The sequence below is a fragment of the Sphaerodactylus townsendi genome, linkage group LG12 (genome assembly GCF_021028975.2).
Source record: "Sphaerodactylus townsendi isolate TG3544 linkage group LG12, MPM_Stown_v2.3, whole genome shotgun sequence".
NCBI lineage: Eukaryota > Metazoa > Chordata > Lepidosauria > Squamata > Sphaerodactylidae > Sphaerodactylus > Sphaerodactylus townsendi.
In genome coordinates, this window is record NC_059436.1 from 51,651,612 (window position 1) to 51,676,398 (window position 24,787).

The 24,787-nt window shown below is 47.2% G+C and overlaps 1 protein-coding gene across 1 annotated transcript in view; it reads right to left on the reverse strand.

Moving 5' to 3' along the window:
* CRAT (carnitine O-acetyltransferase) overlaps positions 1-23,767 on the reverse strand; it is a 33,896-nt gene extending 10,129 nt beyond the window's left edge. Inside the window, exons 1-8 of the mRNA XM_048512739.1 lie at positions 23,665-23,767; positions 19,851-19,904; positions 16,839-17,004; positions 16,390-16,564; positions 13,110-13,288; positions 7,907-8,007; positions 3,673-3,792; positions 2,027-2,149 (exon numbers count right to left, since the gene is read on the reverse strand). Of these exons, the coding sequence (XP_048368696.1) occupies positions 2,027-2,149; positions 3,673-3,792; positions 7,907-8,007; positions 13,110-13,288; positions 16,390-16,564; positions 16,839-17,004; positions 19,851-19,861 (875 nt within the window). The 5' untranslated portion in view covers positions 19,862-19,904; positions 23,665-23,767. The remainder of the gene's footprint in view (positions 1-2,026; positions 2,150-3,672; positions 3,793-7,906; positions 8,008-13,109; positions 13,289-16,389; positions 16,565-16,838; positions 17,005-19,850; positions 19,905-23,664) is intronic.
* Between the last annotated feature and the right edge of the window lie 1,020 nt (positions 23,768-24,787).

Below are 24,787 nucleotides of genomic sequence, written 5' to 3' on the forward strand. Positions count from 1 at the left end.
TGAGGATGAATGCCATAAGCAGTGGTGGGATCCAAAAATTTAAGTAACAGGTTCCCATGGTGGTGGGAGTCAAACAGTGGGGTAGCACCAATGGGGCAGGGCGGGGCATTCTGGGGGCGTGGCCGGGCATTCCGGGGGCGGGGCATTAATAATTTCTCTGTTACTGTAAAAAACTCTTCCTGTAAAAAAAAAAGTTCCTAATTTCCATCTAGTATCTTTCTGTCCATAATTTAAACTCATTATAGCAAGTCCTATCGTCTGCTGCCAACAGAAACAACGACTTCTCCTCTAATTGACTGCCTGTCAAATACTTAATACTTTCAAATACTTAATTTTGTTTCTAGAAATCAAAAGAAGGAGACTTTCCTTAACTTTACCATATTTCTAAAGCATGTTTTTAAAACAGCCCAACGGGGAGAATTATCCCGTTTTCTACCTTCGCTAACCAGCCACATAGGAAACAACAGGACTTTATGATTTTTGGACCTAATGGAATTTCTAACGGAAAATCAGACCCAATTAGTAACCCTCTCTCGGCACACACAAATAATTAGTAACCCACTCTCAGGAACTGGTGAGAACCTGCTGGATCCCACCTCTGGCCATAAGCGAATATGAAAAAAAAGTCCTGAATTGTGGTTTGCAACTGATCCGCAAAGGAAAACCTGGAACCGTGCTTTGAAATGAGTTCGCAAGCCACGATTTGTGCCAGCTGTTTGCTTACTCCATTTATACCCCACCTTTCTTCCCAATGGTAACCCAAAGCAGCTAACACGGGCTGCTCTGCTCCATTTCATCCCCACAACAACCTTGCGAAGTAGGTTAGGCCGAGAGAGTGTAACCCGCCTAAGGTCACCCAGCGAGCCTCTGTGGCAAAGTGTGTCTTCCACACGGTAACACTCTACCCAATACACCACACTGCCAGGATATTTGGGAATTGGGGAGGACGGGTGGGAAGGAGGGGTGGCATGCAAGGGAGGGGGGAAAGGGGAGGGGGCCCGACATCTGGACCTTGCCCTCCATCCTAGCGGAGGGGGGGAGAGGGGAGGCAGGGGTGGCATGCAAGGGAGGGGAGAGAGTGAGGGGTGGCATGCAAGGGAGGGGAGGGGAGGGGCCCCGGCATCTGGACATGGCCCACCCACCCTTGCGGAGGGAAGGAGAGGGGAGGCAGGAGTGGCATGCAAGGGAGGGGAGGGGAGGGGCCCCGGCATCTGGACATGGCCCACCCACCCTTGCGGAGGGAGGGAGAGGGGAGGCAGGGGTGGCATGCAAGGGAGGGGAGGGGAGGGGCCCCGGCATCTGGACATGGCCCACCCACCCTTGTGGAGGGAGGGAGAGGGGAGGCAGGGGTAGCATGCAAGGGAGGGGAGAGAGTGAGGAGTGGCATGCAAGGGAGGGGAGGGGAGGGGCCCCGGCATCTGGACATGGCCCACCCACCCTTGCGGAGGGAGGGAGAGGGGAGGCAGGGGTAGCATGCAAGGGAGGGGAGAGAGTGAGGGGTGGCATGCAAGGGAGGGAAGGGGAGGGGAGGGGCTTCTGTGGCAAAGTGTGTCTCCCACACGGTAACACTCTACCCAATACACCACACTGCCAGGATATTTGGGAATTGGGGAGGACGGGAGGGAAGGAGGAGGAGTCACCATCTTGTTGGACCTTCAGAAGAACTGGCTAGTCACTGTGTGAAGCAGGATGCTGGATTAAACGGACCCGTGGTCTGATCCAGCAGAGCTCTTACGTGCATTCATGAACCATAGTTGTGGCGCTGGGGTTCCACTCACAGAGACTGCCATACTAGGAAGCTGAGAGTGGACGAACCAAGGTCAGAAACCAAAATAAATAAGCAGATCTAATCCTTGATACAGAAAGAAAACCACGGTTAGCGGAAACCATCATCCGGAACAATGTCTGAATGCAGGCCAGTTTTTGCCATCACTAGAGAAACTGCCAGCAAACCCCTAATCTTACTCTTGACGTTCTCAGGCCAGGGAGAAGCTAAGTGCCCCCCCACCCCCTAGCCCAAACTTACCTGTAATACGCCAGCTGCAGAGCAATTTGGATAAAAGCATCTGGACTGATTTTCTCTGACTTGGGGAAATTCTTCCCAAAGTAGTGGAAGACAAGCACCTTGATATCCAAGTCTTGCACCATGCTGCGAAGAGGTGGAGAAAGAAAGAAGGAGATTGGCTTGGAATATTGGAGACTTGAAACAGAGAAGAAGAAGAAGAGTTTGGATTTATATCCCCCCTTTCTCTCCTGTAAGGAGACTCAAAGGGGCTTACAACTCCTTTCCCCTCCCCCCTCACAACAAACACCCTGTGAGGTAGGTGGGGCTGAGAGACCTCCGAGAAGCTGTGACTAGCCCAAGGTCACCCAGCTGGCGTTTGTTGGAGTGCACAGGCTAATCTGAATTCCCCAGATAAGCCTCCACAGCTCAGGCGGCAGAGCGGGGAATCAAACCTGGTTCCTCCAGATCAGAGTGCACCTGCTCTTAACCACTACGCCACTGCTGCTCCCGTGATTCACAACTGGTCATTTGTCTCCTTGTTCAGATATTCTGTCCGACACAAGGCACTACCTTATTTTACAGGCTTACTTCAGAAACAGACGTTCCTCCAGGCCTTTGGAGACCCAAGTTTTGTTTTGTTTTGGTTTTTTGCTGGCTATGTTTTGCTGGCAAGGTTCATTTGCTCTCTGGTTAATTTGTCCAATTATTATCAGTTTTACCACTGTTACAGTTTCAGCTGAATTTGGGTTTTTGAAAAACTATTACATACATGAGCTCGTGAGAACTGTTGTAAAAAATGGTGCGAAAGTCAACAAAAACGATTGCAAAGTATACAAGAGCAAACGATCATTTCAAGCCCGGTGAGAAAAGAACCTTGAAATTTAACAGCCAAAGGGACCAGAAACTTGGGTAGAATCACAGAATTGGAAGAGACCACAGGGGCCGTCCAGTTCAACACCCTGCCAGTGCAGGAACACACAAACAAAGCATTCCCGACAGATAATCATCCAGCCTTTTTGGTGGCTTTGTTGCAGTGGTGGGATTCAAAAATTTTAGTAACAGGTTCCCTCGCCAGCCCCCTCTCAGCAAAGGGGGCAGAGGCGTACCTAGGGAAACCTGAGCCCTGGGAAAAACCTGAGTTGCATGCCCCCCGCCATGGGCAGCCACCCCACAACGATCCAAAATTTTTTTTTTGCACTAGGTCATTTCTAAATCATCATCACATTATAGAAAATGCCCCAACTCACAAATTTGAACACAGCAATGGTGAAACACACAGGTTCTTTGATAGAGACTGGTGAGATAAAAGGTACGAAAGGCTGAGAATCCATGAATTGCAGTACCTGGAAGGGATTAGCCCAGTTCAGGGAGTGACATTATTAGTCGCAATTGCTATATGGAACCTTCATGTTCAAAGGCAGTATGCCTCTCGGGGAGGCGAGGGCGTGGAGACGGGAAAGGGGACCCAATTAGTAACCCCTCTCGGCACACAGAAATAATTAGTAACCCACTCTCGGGAACTGGTGAGAACCTGCTGGATTCCACCTCTGCTTTGTTGGTAGAAATTCTCAGGGCTCTATGCTAGATGGCATAAATGTGGGTGGGTTTCTTAGAGGACCTCCCTTTCCCACTTTCCCTGCGCCACCAACCCTTCCCCTACAACTCACATGTTCAGGTTCTGTTTTGCCTTCTCAATGTCATTTTTTACTTCTGGGGTGATGTTAAACCGTAGCTTCTTGGGCATCGGCAAGGGGACCATGGGAGATCTCACCATCTCGGGTTTCTTCCTGACAAGAAACAAACAAACAAAAAAACCTCCGGCAATTGCTTATGGGCAAGAAACACATATGAGAGCTTAGCGGTGGAGGGCTTAGTGTCAGGCCAAGGTTCAAATTCTCTTTCTGCCATGCAGCTTGCTGGGCAAGTCACACTCTGTCAGTCTCACAGGGTTGTTGTGACAATTAAACAGGAGAGGGAAGCAATATACATTGCCTTGCAGAGGTTTAAAAGGACGGCCATGCACCAAAAGTTTCTTATGAATTGTTCATTCATTATGGATGCAGATTTAGAAGAAGTAGAAGAGTTTGGATTTATATCCCCCCTTTCTCTCCTGCAGTAGACTCAAAGGGGCTGACAATCTCCTTGCCCTTCCCCCCTCACAACAAACACCCTGTGAGGTAGGTGGGGCTGAGAGAGCTCCGAGAAGCTGTGACTAGCCCAAGGTCACCCAGCTGGCATGTGTGGGAGTGTACAGGCTAATCTGAATTCCCCATGTGGAGATGGACCAGAATGTATAAAATTTGTATTTAATCAAGAAACATGGAAGTTTTATGATCCTAAGGAATGTCAGAATGCTGCATGCCTTAAGGACATATCTCTCTCTGGGAGCAAACTTAGAAAAACAGAAGAACAAGTTATTCTTGAAGGCAGAAGCTAGTTTTATTGCAGCCCTTTGCATATGGGCAGAGAGGGCACGCGCTAACAGCATGAGCTAAGGAATGTAACACATAGAATAAGAGGCTGTCTTACTGTAACGAGACAGAGCTATCCAATGGGATTTGAAGGTACATGCTTGTAGCACGTGAAAGAGGTATAGATTATGTACGTAAATCTTATGATGATGATTGTGTGACGTCTGTATTTTTGCGTCTATAAAAATTGGTCCCTTTGTATGAAAGGGTGTGCCTCTTACCCTTAAGGGGACACCCTGGTCAGATACTTATGCTGTCCAGTAAACTTATCTTCTGTTTCAAAACTGTTTCTTGGGTGTTTTCTAACTTTAAGTTTTTCTTAAACTAATTCAGCTGTGTAGGACCAGAAATGCGGTCCTGGCCCCACACCCAGATAAGCCTCCATATCTCAGGCGGCAGAGCGGGGAATCAAACCCGGTTCCTCCAGATTAGATACATGAGCTCTTAACCTCCTACACCACTGCTGCTCAATTTAGTGGCAATTTTAAGCCTTGTCGTATAAAACTACCGTACTACTATTTTTCAGCAGACTGCTGAAGTAGACTATATTGTAAAAATGCTTCTGGTCTTCTGTTTGAAGTTTGTCCCTTAAGTCATCCTTTTATAGAAGCTCACAGTACTTGGGCTTACTTTTTTGTTAAACTATATCTATTTGCTCGACATTGTTTTGTGTAAACAACATGGCTGCCTCAATGGCCTTCTCAAATCTTGTGGATTAGATAACGTTGTGAGTTTTCCACGACCTAGGTCAGCCTGATTGTTAGCGCGCCCCGAGTGAGTTAAGCAAACTGCCCCGAGTGCCATTCAGTGAGGTAATGTTCAAAACAATAAAGGAACCAATGAACAGCAAAAAAAAAGCTGTGAACGTTTTTGATCACAGCTGGAGCTACGTAAGAAGATCTGGAGCCAATGAGCATGCGGGTCTGGAAATGGGTGTGAGTCTGTGTTCAGCCAAGAGTGGCACAGCCCTGCCCCCAGAGCAAGCTGGAAGAATAATTTCCTTACGGGCAGTGGTGGGATCCAAAAATTTTAGTAGCAGGTTCCCATGGTGGTGGGATTCAAACTGTGGCGTAGCGCCAATGGGGATGGGCGGGGCATTCCGGGGGCGTGGTGGGGCATTCCTGGGGCGGGGCATTCCTGGGCGGGGCTGTGGCAAGGATGCAGCTGCTGCGCCAGTCCTTGGGCGGGAAACGAATGCACGCAGGCGCAGGCTGCCACGCACGCCGGTGCACTTCCTGCTAGACTGCTTCAAGTTCTGCGCGCTACTGCTGAGAGGAGGGGCGTAACGAAGGCAAAAATCACGGGGCAAAATCACCAATTAGCAACCCCCTCTTGGCACACACAAATAATTACTAACCTACTCTCGGGAACCTGTGAGAACCTGCTGGATCCCACCTCTGCTTATGGGGAAAGAAGACCCTCCAGCACCCTAGCTGGCCTGCCCTGCCATTTTACCATAAACAAACAGCAAGAGAAGACGTGCGTAACGACTGAACAACAGCAGGAACTGCGTTACACATGAGGCAGTGGCTATTTGATTTTAAACCAATGTAATATAATTCAAGCAAAATTGTTTCATCTAAATTACTGTGGCACCTTTTGTGATTTTTATCGGCATGATCCGAGAACACGTGTACAAAAACATACACGAAATACTTTCTTTCATAAATCTTCTAACTGTGGCTTTCTGATCATAATTCAACAACTAAATGCAGCACATTCATGAAATAGTATCATTCACAAACAACGTACTCATACATAACAATGTTGTTGTCAAGGTAAGTACTCTGTAATATAAGCAAGTTCTTTCAAAAATTTTCAAAATATATTCCAGACGAGCAGATAAGCTAAATGTTGTATCTGGATACATATATACATAAGCCTTTATTCATAGTCAGAAAAAAGTTACATGAATTGGGAACAATTACATGGATACATGATAGATAAAAGGCCCCACGGAGAGCACAACAAATACGTCCTACTGGGAACTCTCAACTATCTCCGCAATGAAATTGGCGATCTCTTCACAAAGACCGGGGTCCGAGTTGATTAACAATAAAGATAACCTACTCAGATCAGGCAGCCCAGATTGGAAGAAAAAATGTAAGTTGGTATATTTAGATCTGATGTTATCGAATCTGGTCCAGTGCAAGAGTTGGTGAGTCAGGGTTTCAACCACATTAAGTTTGCAACCTTGCGGATTTATCTAAATTGCTGAACCTACCCTTTAATAGGGCAGAGGGCATAACGTTAAAACGCGCAATGGGTATCTGGATACTAATTCATGAATGTATTGCATTTAGTTGTTGAATTATGATTGGAAAGCCACAGTTAAAAGATTTATGAAAGAAAGTATTTCGTGTATGTTTTTGTACATATGTTCTCGGATCATGCCGATAAAAATCACAAAAGGTGCCACAGTAATTTAAATGAAACAATTTTGCTTGAATTATATTACATTGGTTTGAAATCAAATATTATTATTATTATTATTATTTGGGTTTATAAACCGCCCTCCCCCAAAGGGCTCAGGGCGGTGTACAACATGGATAGAGCACAATAACATTTTAAATACGATAAATATAAGTTAAAACAGCTCTAATAAGAATAAAAATAAACCCTTCCCCATTTAAAATGCAGCATTAATTAACTCAGGATGGCGGCCTCTACTAATTCCCATAACCCCAAACAAAAGGGGTGGCAGGATCTCCATGATGTCGTAATGGAGAAAAAAGAGGAGGAAGGAAGAAGGATAGCCACTGCCTCGTGTGTAACGTGGATCCTGCTGCCATTTTACTATCCTCCTCCTGCCCTCCGGAGAAGTCCACCCAGAGGCAGAGGTAGGATCCAAAAACTTTAGTAACAGGTTCCCTTGCCAGCCCCCCCTCAGCAAAGGGGGCAGAGGCGTACCTAGGCAAACCTGAGCCCTGGGCAAAACCTGAGTTGGATTTCCCCCCCCCCCCCCGGGCAGCCACTTCACCACGAACCCAAAAATTTTTTTTGCACCAGGTCATTTCTAAATCATCATCCCATTATAGAAAATGCCCAACTCACAAATCTGAACACAGCAATGGTGAAACACACAGGTTCTTTGATAGAGACTGGTGAGATAAAAGGCACGAAAGGCTGAGAATCCATGAATTGCAGTACCTGAAAGGGATTAACCCAGTTCAGGGAATCACATTATTAGTCGCAATTGCTATGTGGAACCTTCCCGTTCAAAGGCAGGATGCCTCTCGGGGAGGCGAGGGCGGGGAGATGGAAAAGCGGACCCCATTAGTAACCCCCTCTCGGCACACACAAATAATTAGTAACCCACTCTCGGGAACTGGTGAGAACCTGCTGGATCCCACCTCTGCCCAGAGGGTAACTAATCATCTTCATGCTTAGGAAAATGGTTCACGGTTTTGGGAAAGTGACAGAGCCTTACGTGTACTCCACAACGTGATCCACCAGGGAGATGATAGGAGGGCCCTCTGCGGGAGCATGTTCGTACACCAACCCGCACGAACCGTCCTCTGCAATGATGAACTGCAAGGCAACGGAGAGATGGTCAGCGAAAGACAGCGAGTGCATTAGGGACCGTCTGTCCCCATCGGTCCCTGCTCGGCCTCTGCGCTCGGCAGAGGCCAACTTGTTGGCGGTCCCAGGCCCCTCGCCTCCACCTGGGCCAGGGCCTTTAGTACGCTGACCCCAACCTGGTGGATCACTCTCCCCCAACCATCCTGCGGGACTTAGAACAGTTCCGCAGGGCCTGCAAGACGGAATTGTTCCGCTGGGCCTTTGGGGAGGTCAGTCGCTGAAGGTGCCGTCCCCTGCATCCCATATTCCAGTGATGGCAAACCTTTTCGAGACCGAGTGCCCAAACTGCAACCCAAAACCCACTTATTTATCGCAAAGGGCCAACATGGCAATTTAACCTGAATACTGAGGTTTTAGTATAGAAAAAACAGTTGGCTCCAAGGCGCGCGATACTCGGGAGTAAGCTTGGTGGTAGTCAGTGGCTTTGCTTTGAAGCAACTGTGCAACGCTTTGAATGGGTAAATCACAACCCTAGCAGGGTTTACTCAGTAGCAAGCCCCATTGCCAGCAACCAAGCTTGCTCCCAGGTAAAGGATCACGCTTTAGTTTTTCTCATGAAAATCAGTAGGGTTTAACAGCGCTTAACAGGGTTACCTACACTGCTTCCCCAAAACTAGGTCTTAGGTTTAGTGCTAATAATCTCCCTGAAATAATTGCACTATTATCACATGACGAGCTCTGTGCATGCGTGCCCACAGAGAGGGCTCTGAGTGCCACCTCTGGCACCCGTGCCATAGGTTTGCCACCACTGCTATATTCCATCTTCGGAGTACATATTTACTGTACAGACCGCCCTGACGAGTTTTGTTGTTAAAGTTGAAAAGATTTTCTTTTCGAGTTAAGGTTGGAGTTTGTTGTTTGTGAAATGGTTTTAATTGGATTGATTGGAATTTTAAATGCAACTGTGTTTACTGATTTGTACACCACTCAGAGCCCCTAGGGCAGGGGTCTGCAACCTGCGGCTCTCCAGAGGTTCATGGACTACAAATCCCATCAGCCCCTGCCAGCAGGTTGCAGACCCCTGCCTTTGGGGATGGGGTGGTATATCCAAAATTTATAAATAAATGAGTAAATAAACAAAAGGAGGGAATCTTTGGTTTTAGGAGCTGCTCAGAGAATCCTGTAGATATGCAGCCTTCAGCAAGAAATGCTCAGTGCTGCCTATCCTTTGTGCACAGCGAGAGAAAACACCAGCACTTGACAGGAGCAATCCCCAGACATCGCCAGAGCAGTGGACCATGAAAGCTATTTACAAGGCGTTCGTGAGCCCAACGTTTTTATCCACACAGAGGCTGCCAATTGCTCCTATCCATGATTCAGCAGATCTGGAGATAACTAACTCTGATGCATCCCTGCTCTGAGCACAAGTGGATCAGTCGCTCCAGATGCAGAAATGCAGCAGGACGAGGGTCCCTGTTTATGCTCGTCTCCCGCCCTCCCCCTGCCAGCTAACGCAGGGGCGGAGTGAGTGGGAACTGCGCCCAGGGCATGCGTATGCCCTGCGCCCCTGCTGCGGTGGCACCAACCCCTACTCCGCCCCTTCACACCCCTGTACCAGTGCATGCCTGGGGCATCACCCCCCCCAGCCCCGTGGACACTATGCCACTGGGCTAACAACAAACACAAGTGTATCAACTGTATCAGCCTTTAGGTCACAGGTGTCAAACTTGCGGCCCTCCAGATGTTATGGACTACAGTTCCCATCATCCCCTGCCAGCATCATGCTGGGGATGATGGGAACTGTAGTCCATAAGAAAATAAGAACACAAGAACTAGCCTGCTGGATCAGACCAGAGTCCATCTAGTCCAGCATTCTGCTACTCGCAGTGGCCCACCAGGTGCCTTTGGGAGCTCACATGCAGGATGTGAAAGCAACGGCCTTCTGCTGCTGCTGCTCCTGAGAACCTGGTCTGCTAAGGCATTTGCAATCTCAGATCAAGGAGGATCAAGATTGGTAGCCATAACATCTGGAGGGCCGCGAGTTTGACACCTATGCTTTAGGTAAAGATACTCCCCAAGCAAGAACCGGGTCATTACTGACCCATGGGCTGGTATCACATCACAAGGCAGATTTTGTTTATGGGGTCTATGCTAGTCTATGACCATAATAAAAATTGATTGATTTGTTGATGGGGTGGTTTGCCGCTGCCTTCCCCCATCATTTACACTTTACCCCCAGCAAGCTGGGTACTCATTTTATAGACCTCAGGAGACGGAAGGCTGAGTCAACTCCCTGAAATTGACTTCCGTCAATTGAACTCAGGTTGTGACCAGAGCTTGGGCTGCAGTACCATAATTTATTACTTTGAGCCACAGAGCTTCTAACAGCAGCTAACCGCATCCAGCTGTACATAATAACGACAGATTTTAAGACTATTAAAACCGCAATAAATAAACTCAGCACATGACACCTAAAACCATCCAAGAGGATGCTTAAGAAAAATTAACCACCACCAGACTAAAATGTTCAATGCTGACTCTTGTAAGGGTCTGGTACGCCAGTAAGTAACAAGTCTCAAGAAAGTTTCAAGAGCTTTATTAGTACTGTGTCAAGCCCAACGGCCTGGTAGCTGAATCTGAGATTCAAACTCCCTGGCCTCAGCATATACCAGTGATGGCTAACCTTTTCGAGACTGAGTGCCCAAATTGCAACCCCAAACCCACTTATTTATTGCAAAGTGCCAACACGGCAATTTAACCTGAACACTGAGGGTTTTTTTTAGAGAAAACGGTTGGCTCTGAGGTGTGCGTTACTCAGGTGGTAGTCGATGGCTTTGCTTTGAAGTAACTGTGCAACTCTTCCAACGGGTGAATCATGACCCTAGGAGGGTTTACTCAGAAGCAAGCCCCATTGCCAGCAACTGAGCTTACTCCCAGATAAAGGATTACGCTTTTATTCTTCGCATGAAAATCAGTGAGGTTTAACAGCGCTTAACAGGGTTACCTGCACTGCTTCCCCAAAACTAGGCCTTAGGTTTAATGCTAATAATCGAGCCCAGCGGCCCAGGCCAGCCTAGATGTGTGGAGGGGCACTCTGTTTGCGTGTGCCCACAGAGAGGGCTCTGAGTGCCACCTCTGGCACCCGTGCCATAGGTTCGCCATCACTGGCATATACCTTAAGGTTACAGTTTGGTTCAACCCATAAAGCCCCCACCTAAAGGCCGAGAAAGACAGTACTACAGATTCATTTGTTTTGAGAAAGGCGAGTTACTCCCTGTGAAAGGAAGATAAGGAGTACTCGGTAAGCTCTTTTGAACTAGTTACATGCGAACAAGGGACAGAGGCGTCATGGTCTTGGGGTGGCGGAGACGGCATGCCCAGCTGTCGTTGGCTTAGAGACGTACGCTCTGGCAGGCCAAGAATGGCGCGGCCCGACAACTCTACAGAGAGCCAGCCATTCGCTGAAGGTTCCAGAGGGAGGTTTCCTTGGCTTGCAGCTCATCCATTCACTGCACAAAGTAAATGAATAAAGTTAGTTTAGACTGGCAATCTCACACTAGTGTTGTTTTTCCTTTTTTTCCAATGAGACATCTTCGGAGCTCTGACAACTCCAAATAAGCACATATTGCGGATTCTCTTATTGAGTCGTCATAGCTGAGAAGATGTCTCATTGAAAACAAAACAAAACAGGAAAAGGAAAAACGACACGTGCGCGGAATTGCCAGTCCAAACTAACTTTATTCATTTACTTTATACAGTGAAATTGAATGTGGATGAACTGCAAGAAGAGGAAACCTCCGTCGGAAACCTTCAGCAAATGGCTGGCGGCAAGAGGAAGGATCTCTGCAGCAACACAAAATGGCAGGCACCAGCTGTGGAGAAAATGAAGGTGGACGCTGGTAAGTCAGGAGGGAAAAGTAAAATGTTCCCTCCTTTCTGCACAGAAGCAGGGAACATTTTGAAAATGCCTTAGGGAAAAAGAAACACCAGTTTGCATTTTCAGAATAAAATGATTTGAGGGAAAATAAAACAATTTCCAAATGTTTTGAGGAAAAGCTGTGCGGAATTCCAGCAGAAAAACCTTTTATATTTCAACCTTAAAACGTTTTATTTTCATTTTGAGGAATGGGCCTGGGTTGCAACTCTGTATGTGACCCAGCCCAAGGCTTGCCTTGTCCCAAGCAGGCTCGTCTAGTGACAGATCATGTAGCCATTCTTGATGCAGATAAATAACATAATGGACTGCCCTTGAACATGACTTCCTGTTGAAACTCTGCATGCTCTGACCTTGCCTCATCCCAACCAGGCTCCTCTGGGAATGGACCATTCAGTCATTCCTGATGCAGAAACACAGCAAAATGGACCAATCTCAACTCAGAAGCTTGCCTAAGGCAAGTTTTTGACTAAGATGGCACCTCCCTCGGAATATAACCAAGCTACAGAGCTAGAGCCAAATATCTCTCCTCTCTGCTATCCATTAACCAACGTCGTGCATTCATGTTAGCACGCCTCAATATTTTCCCATCAGCGGAAACCTCAGGGAGATACCTCCAGATCCCTAAACACCAGAGACTATGCCGTAGCGGATGTGGATCTATAGAAACCATAACTCATATTCTTCTGGAATGCTGTCTTCCCAGTAACCTGCGCATGATTTTAATTTACCCTTTGTTGCTTCCAAGACTTGAGCACTCCAAGTTCCAGACCACTCGCTTCTTGCTAAGTGACTGTAATCCATCGATCACCTTGGCAGTGGCTAAATTCTTGGGAAGCATTTTAAACACCCGTATTTAAACGTTTCAAATGTTTTCTTCTTTTTAAATGGAAACATACTATAATGTATATGCCATTAAAGGTTAAAATGGACTAAGATGGCATTTGAATTGGCAATCTCCCAGACCAGGGATAGGGAACCTGCGGCTCTCCAGATGTTCAGGAACTACAATTCCCATCAGCCCCTACCAGCATGGCCAATTGGCCATGCTGACAGAGGCTGATGGGAATTGTAGTTCCTGAACATCTGGAGAGCCGCAGGTTCCCTACCCCTGTCCCAGACCATAGACTCATCCTTTCGGCCACTACATTGCACCAGCTTCTGGGGCATTACTCACCTGAAGGGTTTTATCAAACCAGCGGTTTCCACTATTCCAGCGACTCCCCCCACCATGAAGCATCTGGGCAGCCACACGGCTCCGGTAAATATCGTCCGACACCCGGGGGATTGGAGCATCCAGACAAACAGTGAAGATGCTTTTTTCAATCGAGCGCACAGACTCTTTGTTGGTCTTGTCTGGGAAGAGACGGACACGGAGGAAGTGGGTCAGACAAGAGAACTCCCATTTACCCCTGGGGGAACACAGATGCCCCCCAGATGGCAGGGCCAAGCTGCCACCAACCCAGAAGCCAGTTCTAGGAGACGTCATTCCTCAGAGCCTAACAGCAACAAAGTAGAAGATGCTGCAGGTGTGCCTTCATGTAGAAAACAAAGGCAGAAGAGTCTCTGTTTTCCTTCACTATAACTCTCAACGGGCTGTACCTAGACCAGTGGTGGTGAACCTTTGGCACTCCAGATGTTATGGACTACAATTTCCATCAGCCCCTGCCAGCATGGCCAGTTGGCTGTTTTTGGCCCGCAGGGGGCACGGTTTTTGGGCTAGCAGCACCCCAATTTCAGGGATTTGTTGGAGACTCTCCTGATGATGGGCTCAACTAAGCCTGTGAGCCCATGAGTTAGGGGTTCAGGGGTCCCAAAGCTGTGACAGACTCCCAAAAGGGGTGCCCCCATCCCCCATTGTTTCCAATGGGAGCTAATAGGAGATGGGGGCTACACCTTTGAGAGTCCATAACTTTGGACCCCCTGAACCAAACTTCACCAAACCTGGGTGGTATCATCAGGAGAGTCTTCTAAAGATACCCTGACATTTTGATACTGCTAGCCTAAAAAATGCGCCCCCTGCAAGCCAAAAACTGAAAAAACACTAAAAAATACAAAAAACACAAACGAACACGGGGGGACAGCAAAACTCAGATTTTGCACTGGGCTCCATTTTCCCCAGCTACGCCTCTGTGTCACACAGAGACAAACAGCCTCTTGCCTGAAAACTCGACAGGGTTGTCCTAAGTCAGCTGTGACTTAATGGCCTAAGAAAGACAAGAGAGGTTTATTTCCCTGGTGGGAAGGCTGCTAAATAAATTCATGGATAGGATTCTCAGAGACACAGTAGGAAGGAATCCCAATAATCAGGACTGCTGGATCTTCCCATTCCTGAGAATTATGGCATTTACTTTTTCATTTTATTTCTTTTTTACCACATTCATACTCCACCTTTCCCACCAAGGTAGGCTGACCAGAAGTCCCGCTTTTGGCGGGACAGTCCCGCCTTCAAACAATTTATCCCATACTCCTGCTGGTTCTTTAAACGTCCCCATTTTGCAGGAGGGCTGCTGCACTGCCTTCTGGGGCGTTAGCGCAAGTGCGGCAGCTCCTCCTCAAGGCAGCGCTGTCAAGCAGGACACGGGCCTCTGGAGTTTTGCCGCTTCCCGCCTCAAGCGACTGCCTACCCCCCCCACGTCCTGGTTCACAAAGGTGACCATCTGGTCACCTTACACCAAGGGGACCTGAACTCAGATTTAAGAGAGATTACTGCCTAGTTATCACCGAGGTGGTCGACTGATATATGATTTCCCGAGGAGTTTTGAAGCTGGTGTGGTCAGATGATTAAATATGCCTATTTTTTAAATAAATTTAAAAATTCCCACAAACAGAAACATAGTACTCCTAGAATAAGCTTCCAGGCATTTCCCTGGCATGATAGCTTTCTACTTGCAGGGAACCTCGTTTGCATAGAAGAACATTCTGTTTTACTGTGCACAGATTACCAGCAAAAAGAAGCATCAATTTAAATTCCAGTTTCAAATGATTAAAAATTTGTGCTGAGAAAACAGATGTCCATGATTGTGTCCTGAACACCAACAAGCCATACAGAAACACCAGAAACACCAACTTTTGAACGGGGACAATAGTGTACTCACATCGCTATCAAGGAAACCTTGTACACAAATCAAAACCTACTTATTTTTAAGTAGATTAAGGAGCAGCAGTGGCATAGTGGTTAAGAGCAGGTGCTCTCTAATCTGGAGAACTGGGTTTGATTCTCCGCTCTGCCGCTTGAGCTGTGGAGGCTTATCTGGGGAACTAGATTAGCCTGTGCACTCCAACACATGCCAGCTGGGTGACCTTGGGCTAGTCACAGCTTTTCGGAGCTCTCTCAGCCCCACCCTCCTCACAGGGTGTTTGTTGTGAGGGAGTGGGGGCAGAAGGGAAAGGAGATTGTAAGATCCTTTGAATCTCCTTACAGGAGAGAAAAGGGGGGTATAAATCCAAACTCTTCTTCTACTCTGCTTCTTGGAAAGTTACTTGGGCCTGTCTCTGTTCTCCTTATACCCCACAAGAAGAAGAAGAAGAAGAAGAAGAAGAAGAAGAAGAAGAAGAAGAAGAAGAAGAAGAAGAAGAAGAAAAAGAAAAAAGAAAAAGAAAAAGAAAAAGAAAAAGAAAAAGAAAAAGAAAAAAAGAAACAGAAACAGAAAAAGAAAAAGAAAAAGAAGAAGAAGAAGAATTTGGATTTATATCCCCCCTTTCTCTCCTGCAGGAGACTCAAAGGGGCTTACAATCTCCTTGCCCTTCCCCCCTCACAACAAACACCCTGTGAGGTGGGTGGGGCTGAGAGAGCTCCGAGAACCTGTGACTAGCCCAAGGTCACCCAGCTGGCGTGTGTGGGAGTGCACAGGCTAATCTGAATTCCCCAGATAAGCCTCCACAGCTCAGGTGGCAGAGCTGGGAATCAAACCCGGTTCCTCCAGATTAGATACATGAGCTCTTAACCTCCTACGCCACTGCTGCATGAGATGCAGACTCAATTTTCCATTATGAGAAGGCATTTCTCTCTGAGGAATGGAAACTGTTCGCCCTCCTCATCTCACTTCACCCCACTGATCACCCTAAAAAGCTGTTCCTGGAGATGGGAGACCATTTCGGAGAACTCCGTGATCTGCACTGAAGGCAGCCAAGTTCCCTTCAGCTGAGGGAAGTGCCTCTGTTAACAGAAATGTAACCTGGAATTCAACCCTCAGTGACTTTTTAACATTGAGGCTCATTCCGCACATGCAGAATAACGCACTTTCAAACTGCTTTCAGTGCTCTTTGAAGCTGTGCGGAATGGCAAAATCCACTTGCAAACAGTTGTGAAAGTGGTTTGAAAACATATTATTTTGCGTGTGCGGAAGGGGCCTGTGTGTGTCTCTTTCTCCAGCATGATGGTAGCTCAGAAAACCCTGCGGAGGAGGAGGGTAGAGACAACTGCCCCACTGCACTTCCAAGGCAAAGAGACAGACCTTTGATGAGGTTGCTGTAGGCCTTGGCCCAGCTGTTGCGATGGTTTGTGGTCAAGATCCCGATGGGCTCCTTGTTGGTCTGGAGGGAGGTATTCCAAATCTTCTCCAGCTGGATAAAGATCTGGTCAGTGGTCAAAGGGCTCCCATCACTGCTGTAAACATCCAGCTCAAAGAACTGGAAAGGAGCAAGAGGAAGAGCAAGAGGAAGAAGAACAGTCATTCACAATAAGGCTCTTCACCACAGGCTATCCTACATGGAATAAAACTGAAATCCTGTAAAATACTCCTCCAACATGATCCCACTCACACAAACAACCTGACATAACTGCCCTGGCGAGGGAACCTGTTACTAAAATTTTTGGATCCCACCACTGCGATATGTGTGTGGGGGAGCTGCCGAGTCAAGTCTGGCCCAGAGATGTAGGCGAAGAAGAGGGGCACCTGGGTACCTGGAAGTTGTGCACCACGCTGATGTGGGTGGGGGTCTTCTTTCCTTTTGCGTAGTTCACTACAGAGTCCCGTTTAGGGCCGGGGATGCGGCAGGAGGAGAGGAGCTGGTAGTACTGGTTCATGCAGAGAGGTTTCCCGCCAAGGGATTCCACAGGAAGCGTCTCACTAGGGCAGAGAACAGAAGGGGATTTCAAAAATGGCTAGCAGAGAATACTCGGATTTTCTGAGGGCAAGAAGCACAGACGGAAAAGACAGACAGCCGGCAGCTTAGGACGCTGTCCTCTTATGAAACAGGACAGCTCTCTCGGAAGGCTTCCACTTCAGATTTCAGGAGGGGCAGACAATCATCCCAGCAGGATTAAAAGCCCATTCTTGGGCATACAAAAATGCCAAAACAAAGGGGAGAGAGGACATTTATTTTTCAATTACTTTTAAAAATTCCTTCTACCAATCAATAACAATGGTATCAGCAGAGGTAAACACTTTAAATGGGGTGCTGTGTAGTTTCCGGGCTGTATGGCAGTGTTCTAGCAGCATTCTCTCCAGACGTTTCGCCTGCATCTGTGGCTGGCATCTTCAGAGGATCTGAAGCGTCAGGAGAGAATGCTGCTAGAACACGGCCATACAGCCTGGAAACTACACAGCACCCCAGTGATTCTGGCTGTGAAAGCCTTCGACAATACATTAAACACTTTAAATATTTGTACGCAACGTAGGCCTTGCCTATCTCGTAAATTAGCCCATTATGTTAACTACCACGGTCGCTGGGTCAGCTAGTTGGTTAAAAATACACGCAGTCCTGTGAGCCTGTGAGGTATAGGGGTCAGAGCGGTGATCTAGGAACAAGACCATGCGGGGACAAAAACCCATTAAGCCATGATGCTCACTGGACCTGTCTCTCTCTCTCTCTCTCTCTCTCTCTCACACACACACCCACACACCCCTGTCTCAACAACGTCATAAGGTTGCTGCAAAAAAAAAATGGGGGAGGAAAAAATACAAACTCCACTGAATTTCCTGGGGTGGGGGTGGGGGGAATCAGAAGACAGATAGGGCTATTGCACTCCCCACTTGACATGGGGAAGGGCTTTGCACACACACCCCGTTCTATTGAAACAGCATTCCTGAATTCCCATCTCCAACGTTAAGTTGATTTTTTGTTCAAAAAACAACGCATGCATCACCGAGGACAAGGATATTGAAGAAGAAGAAGAAGAAGAAGAAGAAGAGGAGGAGGAGGAGGAGTTTGGATTTATATCCCCCCTTTCTCTCCTGTAAGGAGACTCAAAGGGGCTTACAATCTCCTTGCCCTTGCTCCCTCACAACAAACACCCTGTGAGGTAGGTGGGGCTGAGAGAGCTCCGAGAAGCTGTGACTAGCCCAAGGTCACCCAGCTGGCGTGTGTGGGAGTGCACAGGCTAATCTGAATTCCCCAGATAAGCCTCCACAGCTCAGGCGGCAGAGCTGGGAATCAAACCTGGTTCCTCCAGATTAGATACACGAGCTCTTAACCTCCTACGCCACTGCTGCTCCCTGTCTTGGTAGGGAAAAGCAGCCCTGTTCTCACAACCTCCATTTCTTACTACACTAGGAGAGCCTGGCTATGAAGCAGCCCCACCACAGGACACGCTGAAGCCTCCTCCTGACAACCAGCGGAGGAAGCCGAAGCACAGAGAAAACACCTGCACAGTGAAGGAGCTATAACTGGTGCCCCTTTTAGGTTCCCTTCCCTTCTCAGCCTCTAGTTTTCCCCAGATGTTGGTGGTGGGGGCAGTGAGTCAGAGATGAGGGGAAATAAACTGCAGGGGAAAGCAGCCAGCTCTACCCACCCCCAGTAGAGTGCATGTAGGCAGACCTGTCTGTATGCAAATGGAGAACTCCAATGCCCTCCAGATTGTTGGAGAAGCCTTCAGAATTCCCAAGAAACTGAGCTTTCAGGAGGCACGTTTAACAGCAGCTACCTTTTGCAAAGGCTTTGCCTACTATGTGTATCTTGAACTTTGCCTACTATGTGTATCTTGAACTTTGGCATTATAGTATTGGGGGGGGGGGGGGCAGACACTGCAAAAGTTCCTTCCAGAAAGGAAGAGATAAAAATATGAAATTGAGCGTTCATGTGTGGGGGGGGGGGGCGGCGGGGCGGGGGGGGGAGTAGCAAGCCTACAGTAACTTTCAGGGGATTTCAAAAGAATTTTTAATAGGCAGTGGCGTAGCGCCAAGGGGACAGGGGTGCGTATTGCACCAGGTACACATCGGTGTGGGGGCGTTCTGGGGGCGTGGTGGGTGTGTGGCAGAGGCGCAGGGCGCACGCATGCCCCAAGTGCAGTTCCCCCTCGCTGCAGCTCTGTTAATAGGGCACTATTTAATTAATTGATTGATTGAACTTCTAGACTGCCCTTCCCCTCTCGGGCTCAAGGCTACAGTTTAATACTTTAATACAGCCAAAGGACAGTAAAAAAAAAACAAAGAAAAAACACACACATTTATAACAGAGTACAACAATTATTAAATAATTAGCGAATGAAACAAATGATTAACTTTCAATTCGTTCCCTAAGTAGGAGCTTGCGTTTATTATAGGCTGATGCACAAAACTTTGCGCCGCGGGTGCGCTGTGTCTGTTCCAAACATACTGTGTCTGTCCCATACATACAGTCATAGTACCAGCTATGCAATGACTGAAAATAGATATCGTAATTCTACAGAAGCTCACAGGTGTACAAGCCAACTGATGACTATTCCAGGACTTCACCCCTTCACAATTCTCTGCTGGACAAAACGTTAAAGTGAAGCGACTAAAACTATACGTGCACTCATGAGAACTAGGAACTTGGTTTCTTACATTAATGCTTGGATTCTACTCAGCTCACACACTCCCGGTTCTGCGTTTATGCAGGAAATCCGCAGATGTGCATCAGGGCGCATGCCCTGCCCTGCCAGTACCTTCCCAGAAACTAGATGAACTGCACAGATAAAGCAGGAACCTGTAATCAGGAAATGTTTCCAACTCACTTGTCAATCATAGTCTTGAAGTCCAAGGCACCTTCAATCAGCTTGGCAGCAAACCTGGAAAATCCAAATGAACACAGTGAAGTGCAGACGTTTAACTTGATCGGTATTGTGAAAATAAGAATCATCAGTAGAAGCAAGCCTTTATTGGCATAGACAGCAGTACAACAATAATAAAAACAGATTAAAAAGCATATACAATACAGGATATACATGTTAGGACGAAGGAAACCTACTGGCGTTTGGTAATTTCCAGGAGAAAGTCTGCCACTATAATACAGAGAGAAGGATCAGGGTTGCCCAACAAGTAGTGTAATCTAAATAAATCGGGGAGATCGGGTAAATGTAAAGGAGTGAGATTCACATACTTGGATCTGATTTCCTTGAATCTGAGACAGTGAAGTGATTGGTGGCCCAGAGATTCAACTGAGCCATCGTTACGTGGTCTGGTGGATCTTCAGAATCATCAGTAGCTAATTCCACACTGAAACTATTAAGACGTTAGCCTCAATGCATTCTCCAGCCCTTTCATGATTTTTCTGGACTTTGGGAGGAAATTACCTGCCAGCTGCCATTTGGGCTTTTCAGGCAAAGATTGCTCCATTGTTATTATATGGTGTACACTGGACAATAGCCAAGATAAGCTATCATTTATGATTCCCTCCAAGTTCCTTTCTCGTGTTCAATATCAAATCTGCCAATGTGCATTTCTGGTCTGACAATGTGAATGGAATTTGCTGAACCAGATCTGGAGATTCAACTGTGGATAGAACATTCCTTTTCAGATTAAAAATGTACTCTTCCAAGGAGTTTCATCTGCATGAACTTGGTTTTCAAAGCAACTGGGCAGAGCTGATTGATAATAAGTTACAGAAACTGGGTTTTCCTCTACACTCCCTTTAGGAAATGGAATATATCACGGTATGTAAGTCTACTGAGTCTGGCATGCTGCATTTTGACAAATGGAGAATGTGCTGAAGAACATGAAGAGTTCACTCCCTATGTTATTTACATTTTTTTAAATCCTAAAGACTTTAGAAGAAGAAGAAGAGTTTGGATTTATATCCCCCCTTTCTCTCCTGCAGGAGACTCAAAGGGGCTTACAATCTCCTTGCCCTTCCCCCCTCACAACAAACGCCCTGTGAGGTAGGTGGGGCTGAGAGAGCTCCGAGAAGCTGTGACTAGCCCAAGGTCACCCAGCTGGCGTGTGTGGGAGTGCCCAGGCTAATCTGAATTCCCCAGATAAGCCTCCACAGCTCAGGCGGCAGAGCTGGGAATCAAACCCGGTTCCTCCAGATTAGATACACAAGCTCTTAACCTCCTATGCCACTGCTGCTCCTGCACATTGTAACCTCCTGCACATTTACCTACACATTGTAAGCTCCTACTAGTCCCTACATCTCAAATTTTCTTTTCTATAGAAAGATTAAACGTGTTACCATTAGAGGAACTATCTGGCAGGCTTGCAAATTTTCAGGGGTCCCTTTCCCTGACAGACTTTGCGATTGTAAATCTGGAAAAGCAGACAGAATTTGGCACTTCTTTATCGATTGTAACTAATAAGCTACTGCTTGTGACAAGTAGATCATAATGTGCGTTCAAAAATGGACCCCTGCTCCAGATGTGGAGATTGTAGCTAAATTGTTAGCTGATGTTGAGATGCATATTACTCTTTCAGTGGAAAAATTACTGTCTATAGCAGTGGTGGTGAACCTTTGGCACTCCAAATGTTATGGACTACAATTCCCATCAGCCCTTGCCAGCACGGCCAATTGGCCATGCTGGCAGGGGCTGATGGGAATTGTAGTCCATAACATCTGGAGTGCCAAAGGTTCGCCACCACGGGTCTATAATATTCTCATCATGTAACTATATTATTTGCAATTATGTATTTTTCCCCCCTATATTTGCTGATGACTGCGCTATAATGCGTCTGCACAAAATTCTCCTGCAGGCAAGGTGGTGTGGGGTAGCATGTTTTAAATGTTCCCCCACCCCTTGGGGAAAAAAAACACAACTCTCAGCATGTAGACTGCAGGTGAATCTTGCGATGTGATGTCACCGCGTGGGTTAGTAATGCCCTGGTGCTTGCATAAGGGGCTACTATTACCTTTTTAAAAAAATGAATACAGAAAACAATGGACCGACTATTCTACTCCATTCAAGCTCTTCAGTTTAACTGCAGACAGACAGACAGCAGTTGATTCATTGCATTCCTATTCCACTGTTCTTCCACCATGGAATTCAAGTGAGTGTTCACAGCAGCCCAAGATCCGAGTCCAGTTGCGGATATGAGCAGCAGTGGCGTAGGAGGTGAAGAGCTCGTGTATCTAATCTGGGGGAACCGGGTTTGATTCCCAGCTCTGAGCCGCGGAGGCTTATCTGGGGAATTCAGATTAGCCTGGGCACGCCCACACACGCCAGCTGGGTGACCTGGGGCTAGTCACAGCTTCTCGGAGCTCTCCCAGCCCCACCTACCTCACAGGGTGTTTGTTGTGAGGGGGGGAAGGGCAAGGAGATTGTAAACCCCTTTGAGTCTCCTACAAGGAGAGAAACGAGGGATATAAATCCAAACTCTTCTTCTTCTTCTTCTTCTTCTTCTTCTTCTTCTTCTTCTTCTTCTTCTTCTTCTTCTTCTTCTTCTTCTTCTTCTTCTTCTTCTTCTTCTTTTCCTTCTCTTTCTCTTCTTCTTCTTCTTCTTCTTCTTCTTCTTCTTCTTCTTCTTCTTCTTCTTCTTCTTCTTCTTCTTCTTCTTCTTCTTCTTCTTCTTTTATTTATTTATTTTATTACATTTATATGCCACCCTTTTCAGGAAGTCTCAAGAGTCAAAGCGACTTGTCAGGTGTTACGGACTTGAACCTGATTGTTTTCCCACAGACCAATACAGCTGCCCTCTGATAGTATCTTCATTGTTACCCTGTTCACACGTTACACTAATCGCACGTAAAGCCTGCCAGTCCGTGCACACGTCTGTTTGTGACAAAGAGACGATGTGCATTCACTGTACAAATCAAACTGGAGACGAGCATTTGGATCAATGGGGGATTTCTAACACATGTTCAGCTGTCCATGAGAGCGGACTGTTTCCTGAGAAGTACGAAACACCGATACAAAGAACAATCAGGCGTACACAGATTCTACTTGTGTTCCCTGTAATTTGTGAACGCCGCTAGAGTTTCCAAGGGAACCAGACAGCAACCACTCACACCTGCTTAACTTCAGCAAGATTGCTGGATCGCGGCTCTCCAATCATAGGCCCCTTCCGCACACGCAAAATCATGCGTTTTCAAACCACTTTCACAACTGTTTGCAAGTGGATATTGCCATTCCGCACAGCTTCAAAGAGCACTGAAAGCAGTTCGAACGGGCATGATTCTGCATGTGCGGAATGAGCCATTGTCTGAAAGTCAAACCCAGAAAAGAGCAGAGGGAAATATCCTAAACATCGGCCTTTTTAGATGGGTCCTTCCTGGTCCCAATACATTTATTTTTTACTTAACCGCTGAGGCCTGTGACTGAACTCGAAGGGTAATTTCCGACATGGAGCCACAGATGCTCCCGGAAAACGCTAAAACAATTTAATGTTTTCCTCTTTCGTTCCCTGTTATAGCAGCACACCAAACACCCGGCACAGTTAGTGGGTGCTCTTGATTCTCAACCTCACTAATTAAAAAGTGCACCCGCCCTTCATCAATTGAGATTTTAATTTAGTTCAGTTACACCCCATGCACAACACCAGTTTCCAAACCCAAACTGCAGGGATTCGCAGCGCATGCTGGCTGAGAAGTTAAGGCCCGTTCTATTCAATGGGGCTTACTCTCAAGTAGACATACGCTGGCTTGCGGCCTGATCAAAGGTGGCAGCCCTGTCCAATTTCTGGCTTTGCTTGTTACGGATTGGGCCTTGGCATCCAAATGGGTCCAGGGGCTCCGCCCAGAACTCTAAGAAAGGAGAAGAAGAAGAGTTTGGATTTATATCCCCCCTTTCTCTCCTGCAGGAGACTCAAAGGGGCTGACAATCTCCTTGCCCTTCCCCCCACAACAAACACCCTGTGAGGTAGGTGGGGCTGCCAGCCAGCCTGAGGCCGGGGACAGCTCCAAAGGGGAGAGATGCTTTCTATTCTGCAGACTGGTCGATCTTTCCTTGGATTGGCTGCTATTTTTAACCCGGCCGAGGAACAGATGAAAGGCAACAGACACCAGGGATGATGGGTGAGAGTGTGGGAAAGGGGACCCTGTACAAAGGTCAGTGTTTGCCTTTTAGAAACCACTGCAGAGATGAGCTTCAGTCTGGGACAAAGGTCACCTGGAGAGCAATAAAGGATGTGCCACCCAGGAAGCCAACCAAAGGGTGTGTCAAGGTGCGTGTTAATTATATGTCACGTAAGCTCGATCCTTTATTGCTATTACTGCGAAGTTCTATTTTGTCATCTGGTGCTTTTTTATACAGCCTTTCCCCCCATAGTTCAGGGCAATATCCATATTTCTGCCTTTCTCATTTTATCCTTGTTAACCATCTTTGGAAGTAAGTTAGGCTGAGACAGTATTTCATAGTGGCTAGGAGCAGCAGTAGGCGTAGGAGGTTAAGAGCTCGTGTATCTAATCTGGAGGAACCGGGTTTGATTCCCAGCTCTGCCGCCTGAGCTGTGGAGGCTTCTCTGGGGAATTCAGATTAGCCTGGGCACTCCCACACACGCCAGCTGGGTGACCTGGGGCTAGTCACAGTTCTTCGGAGCTCTCTCAGCCCCACCCACCTCACAGGGTGTTTGTTGTGAGGGGAAAAGGGCAAGGAGATTGTAAGCCCCTTTGAGTCTCCTGCAGGAGAGAAAGGGGGGATATAAATCATAAGAACATAAGAACTAGCCTGCTGGATCAGACCAGTGTCCATCTAGTCCAGCACTCTGCTACTCGCAGTGGCCCACCAGGTGCCTTTGGGAGCTC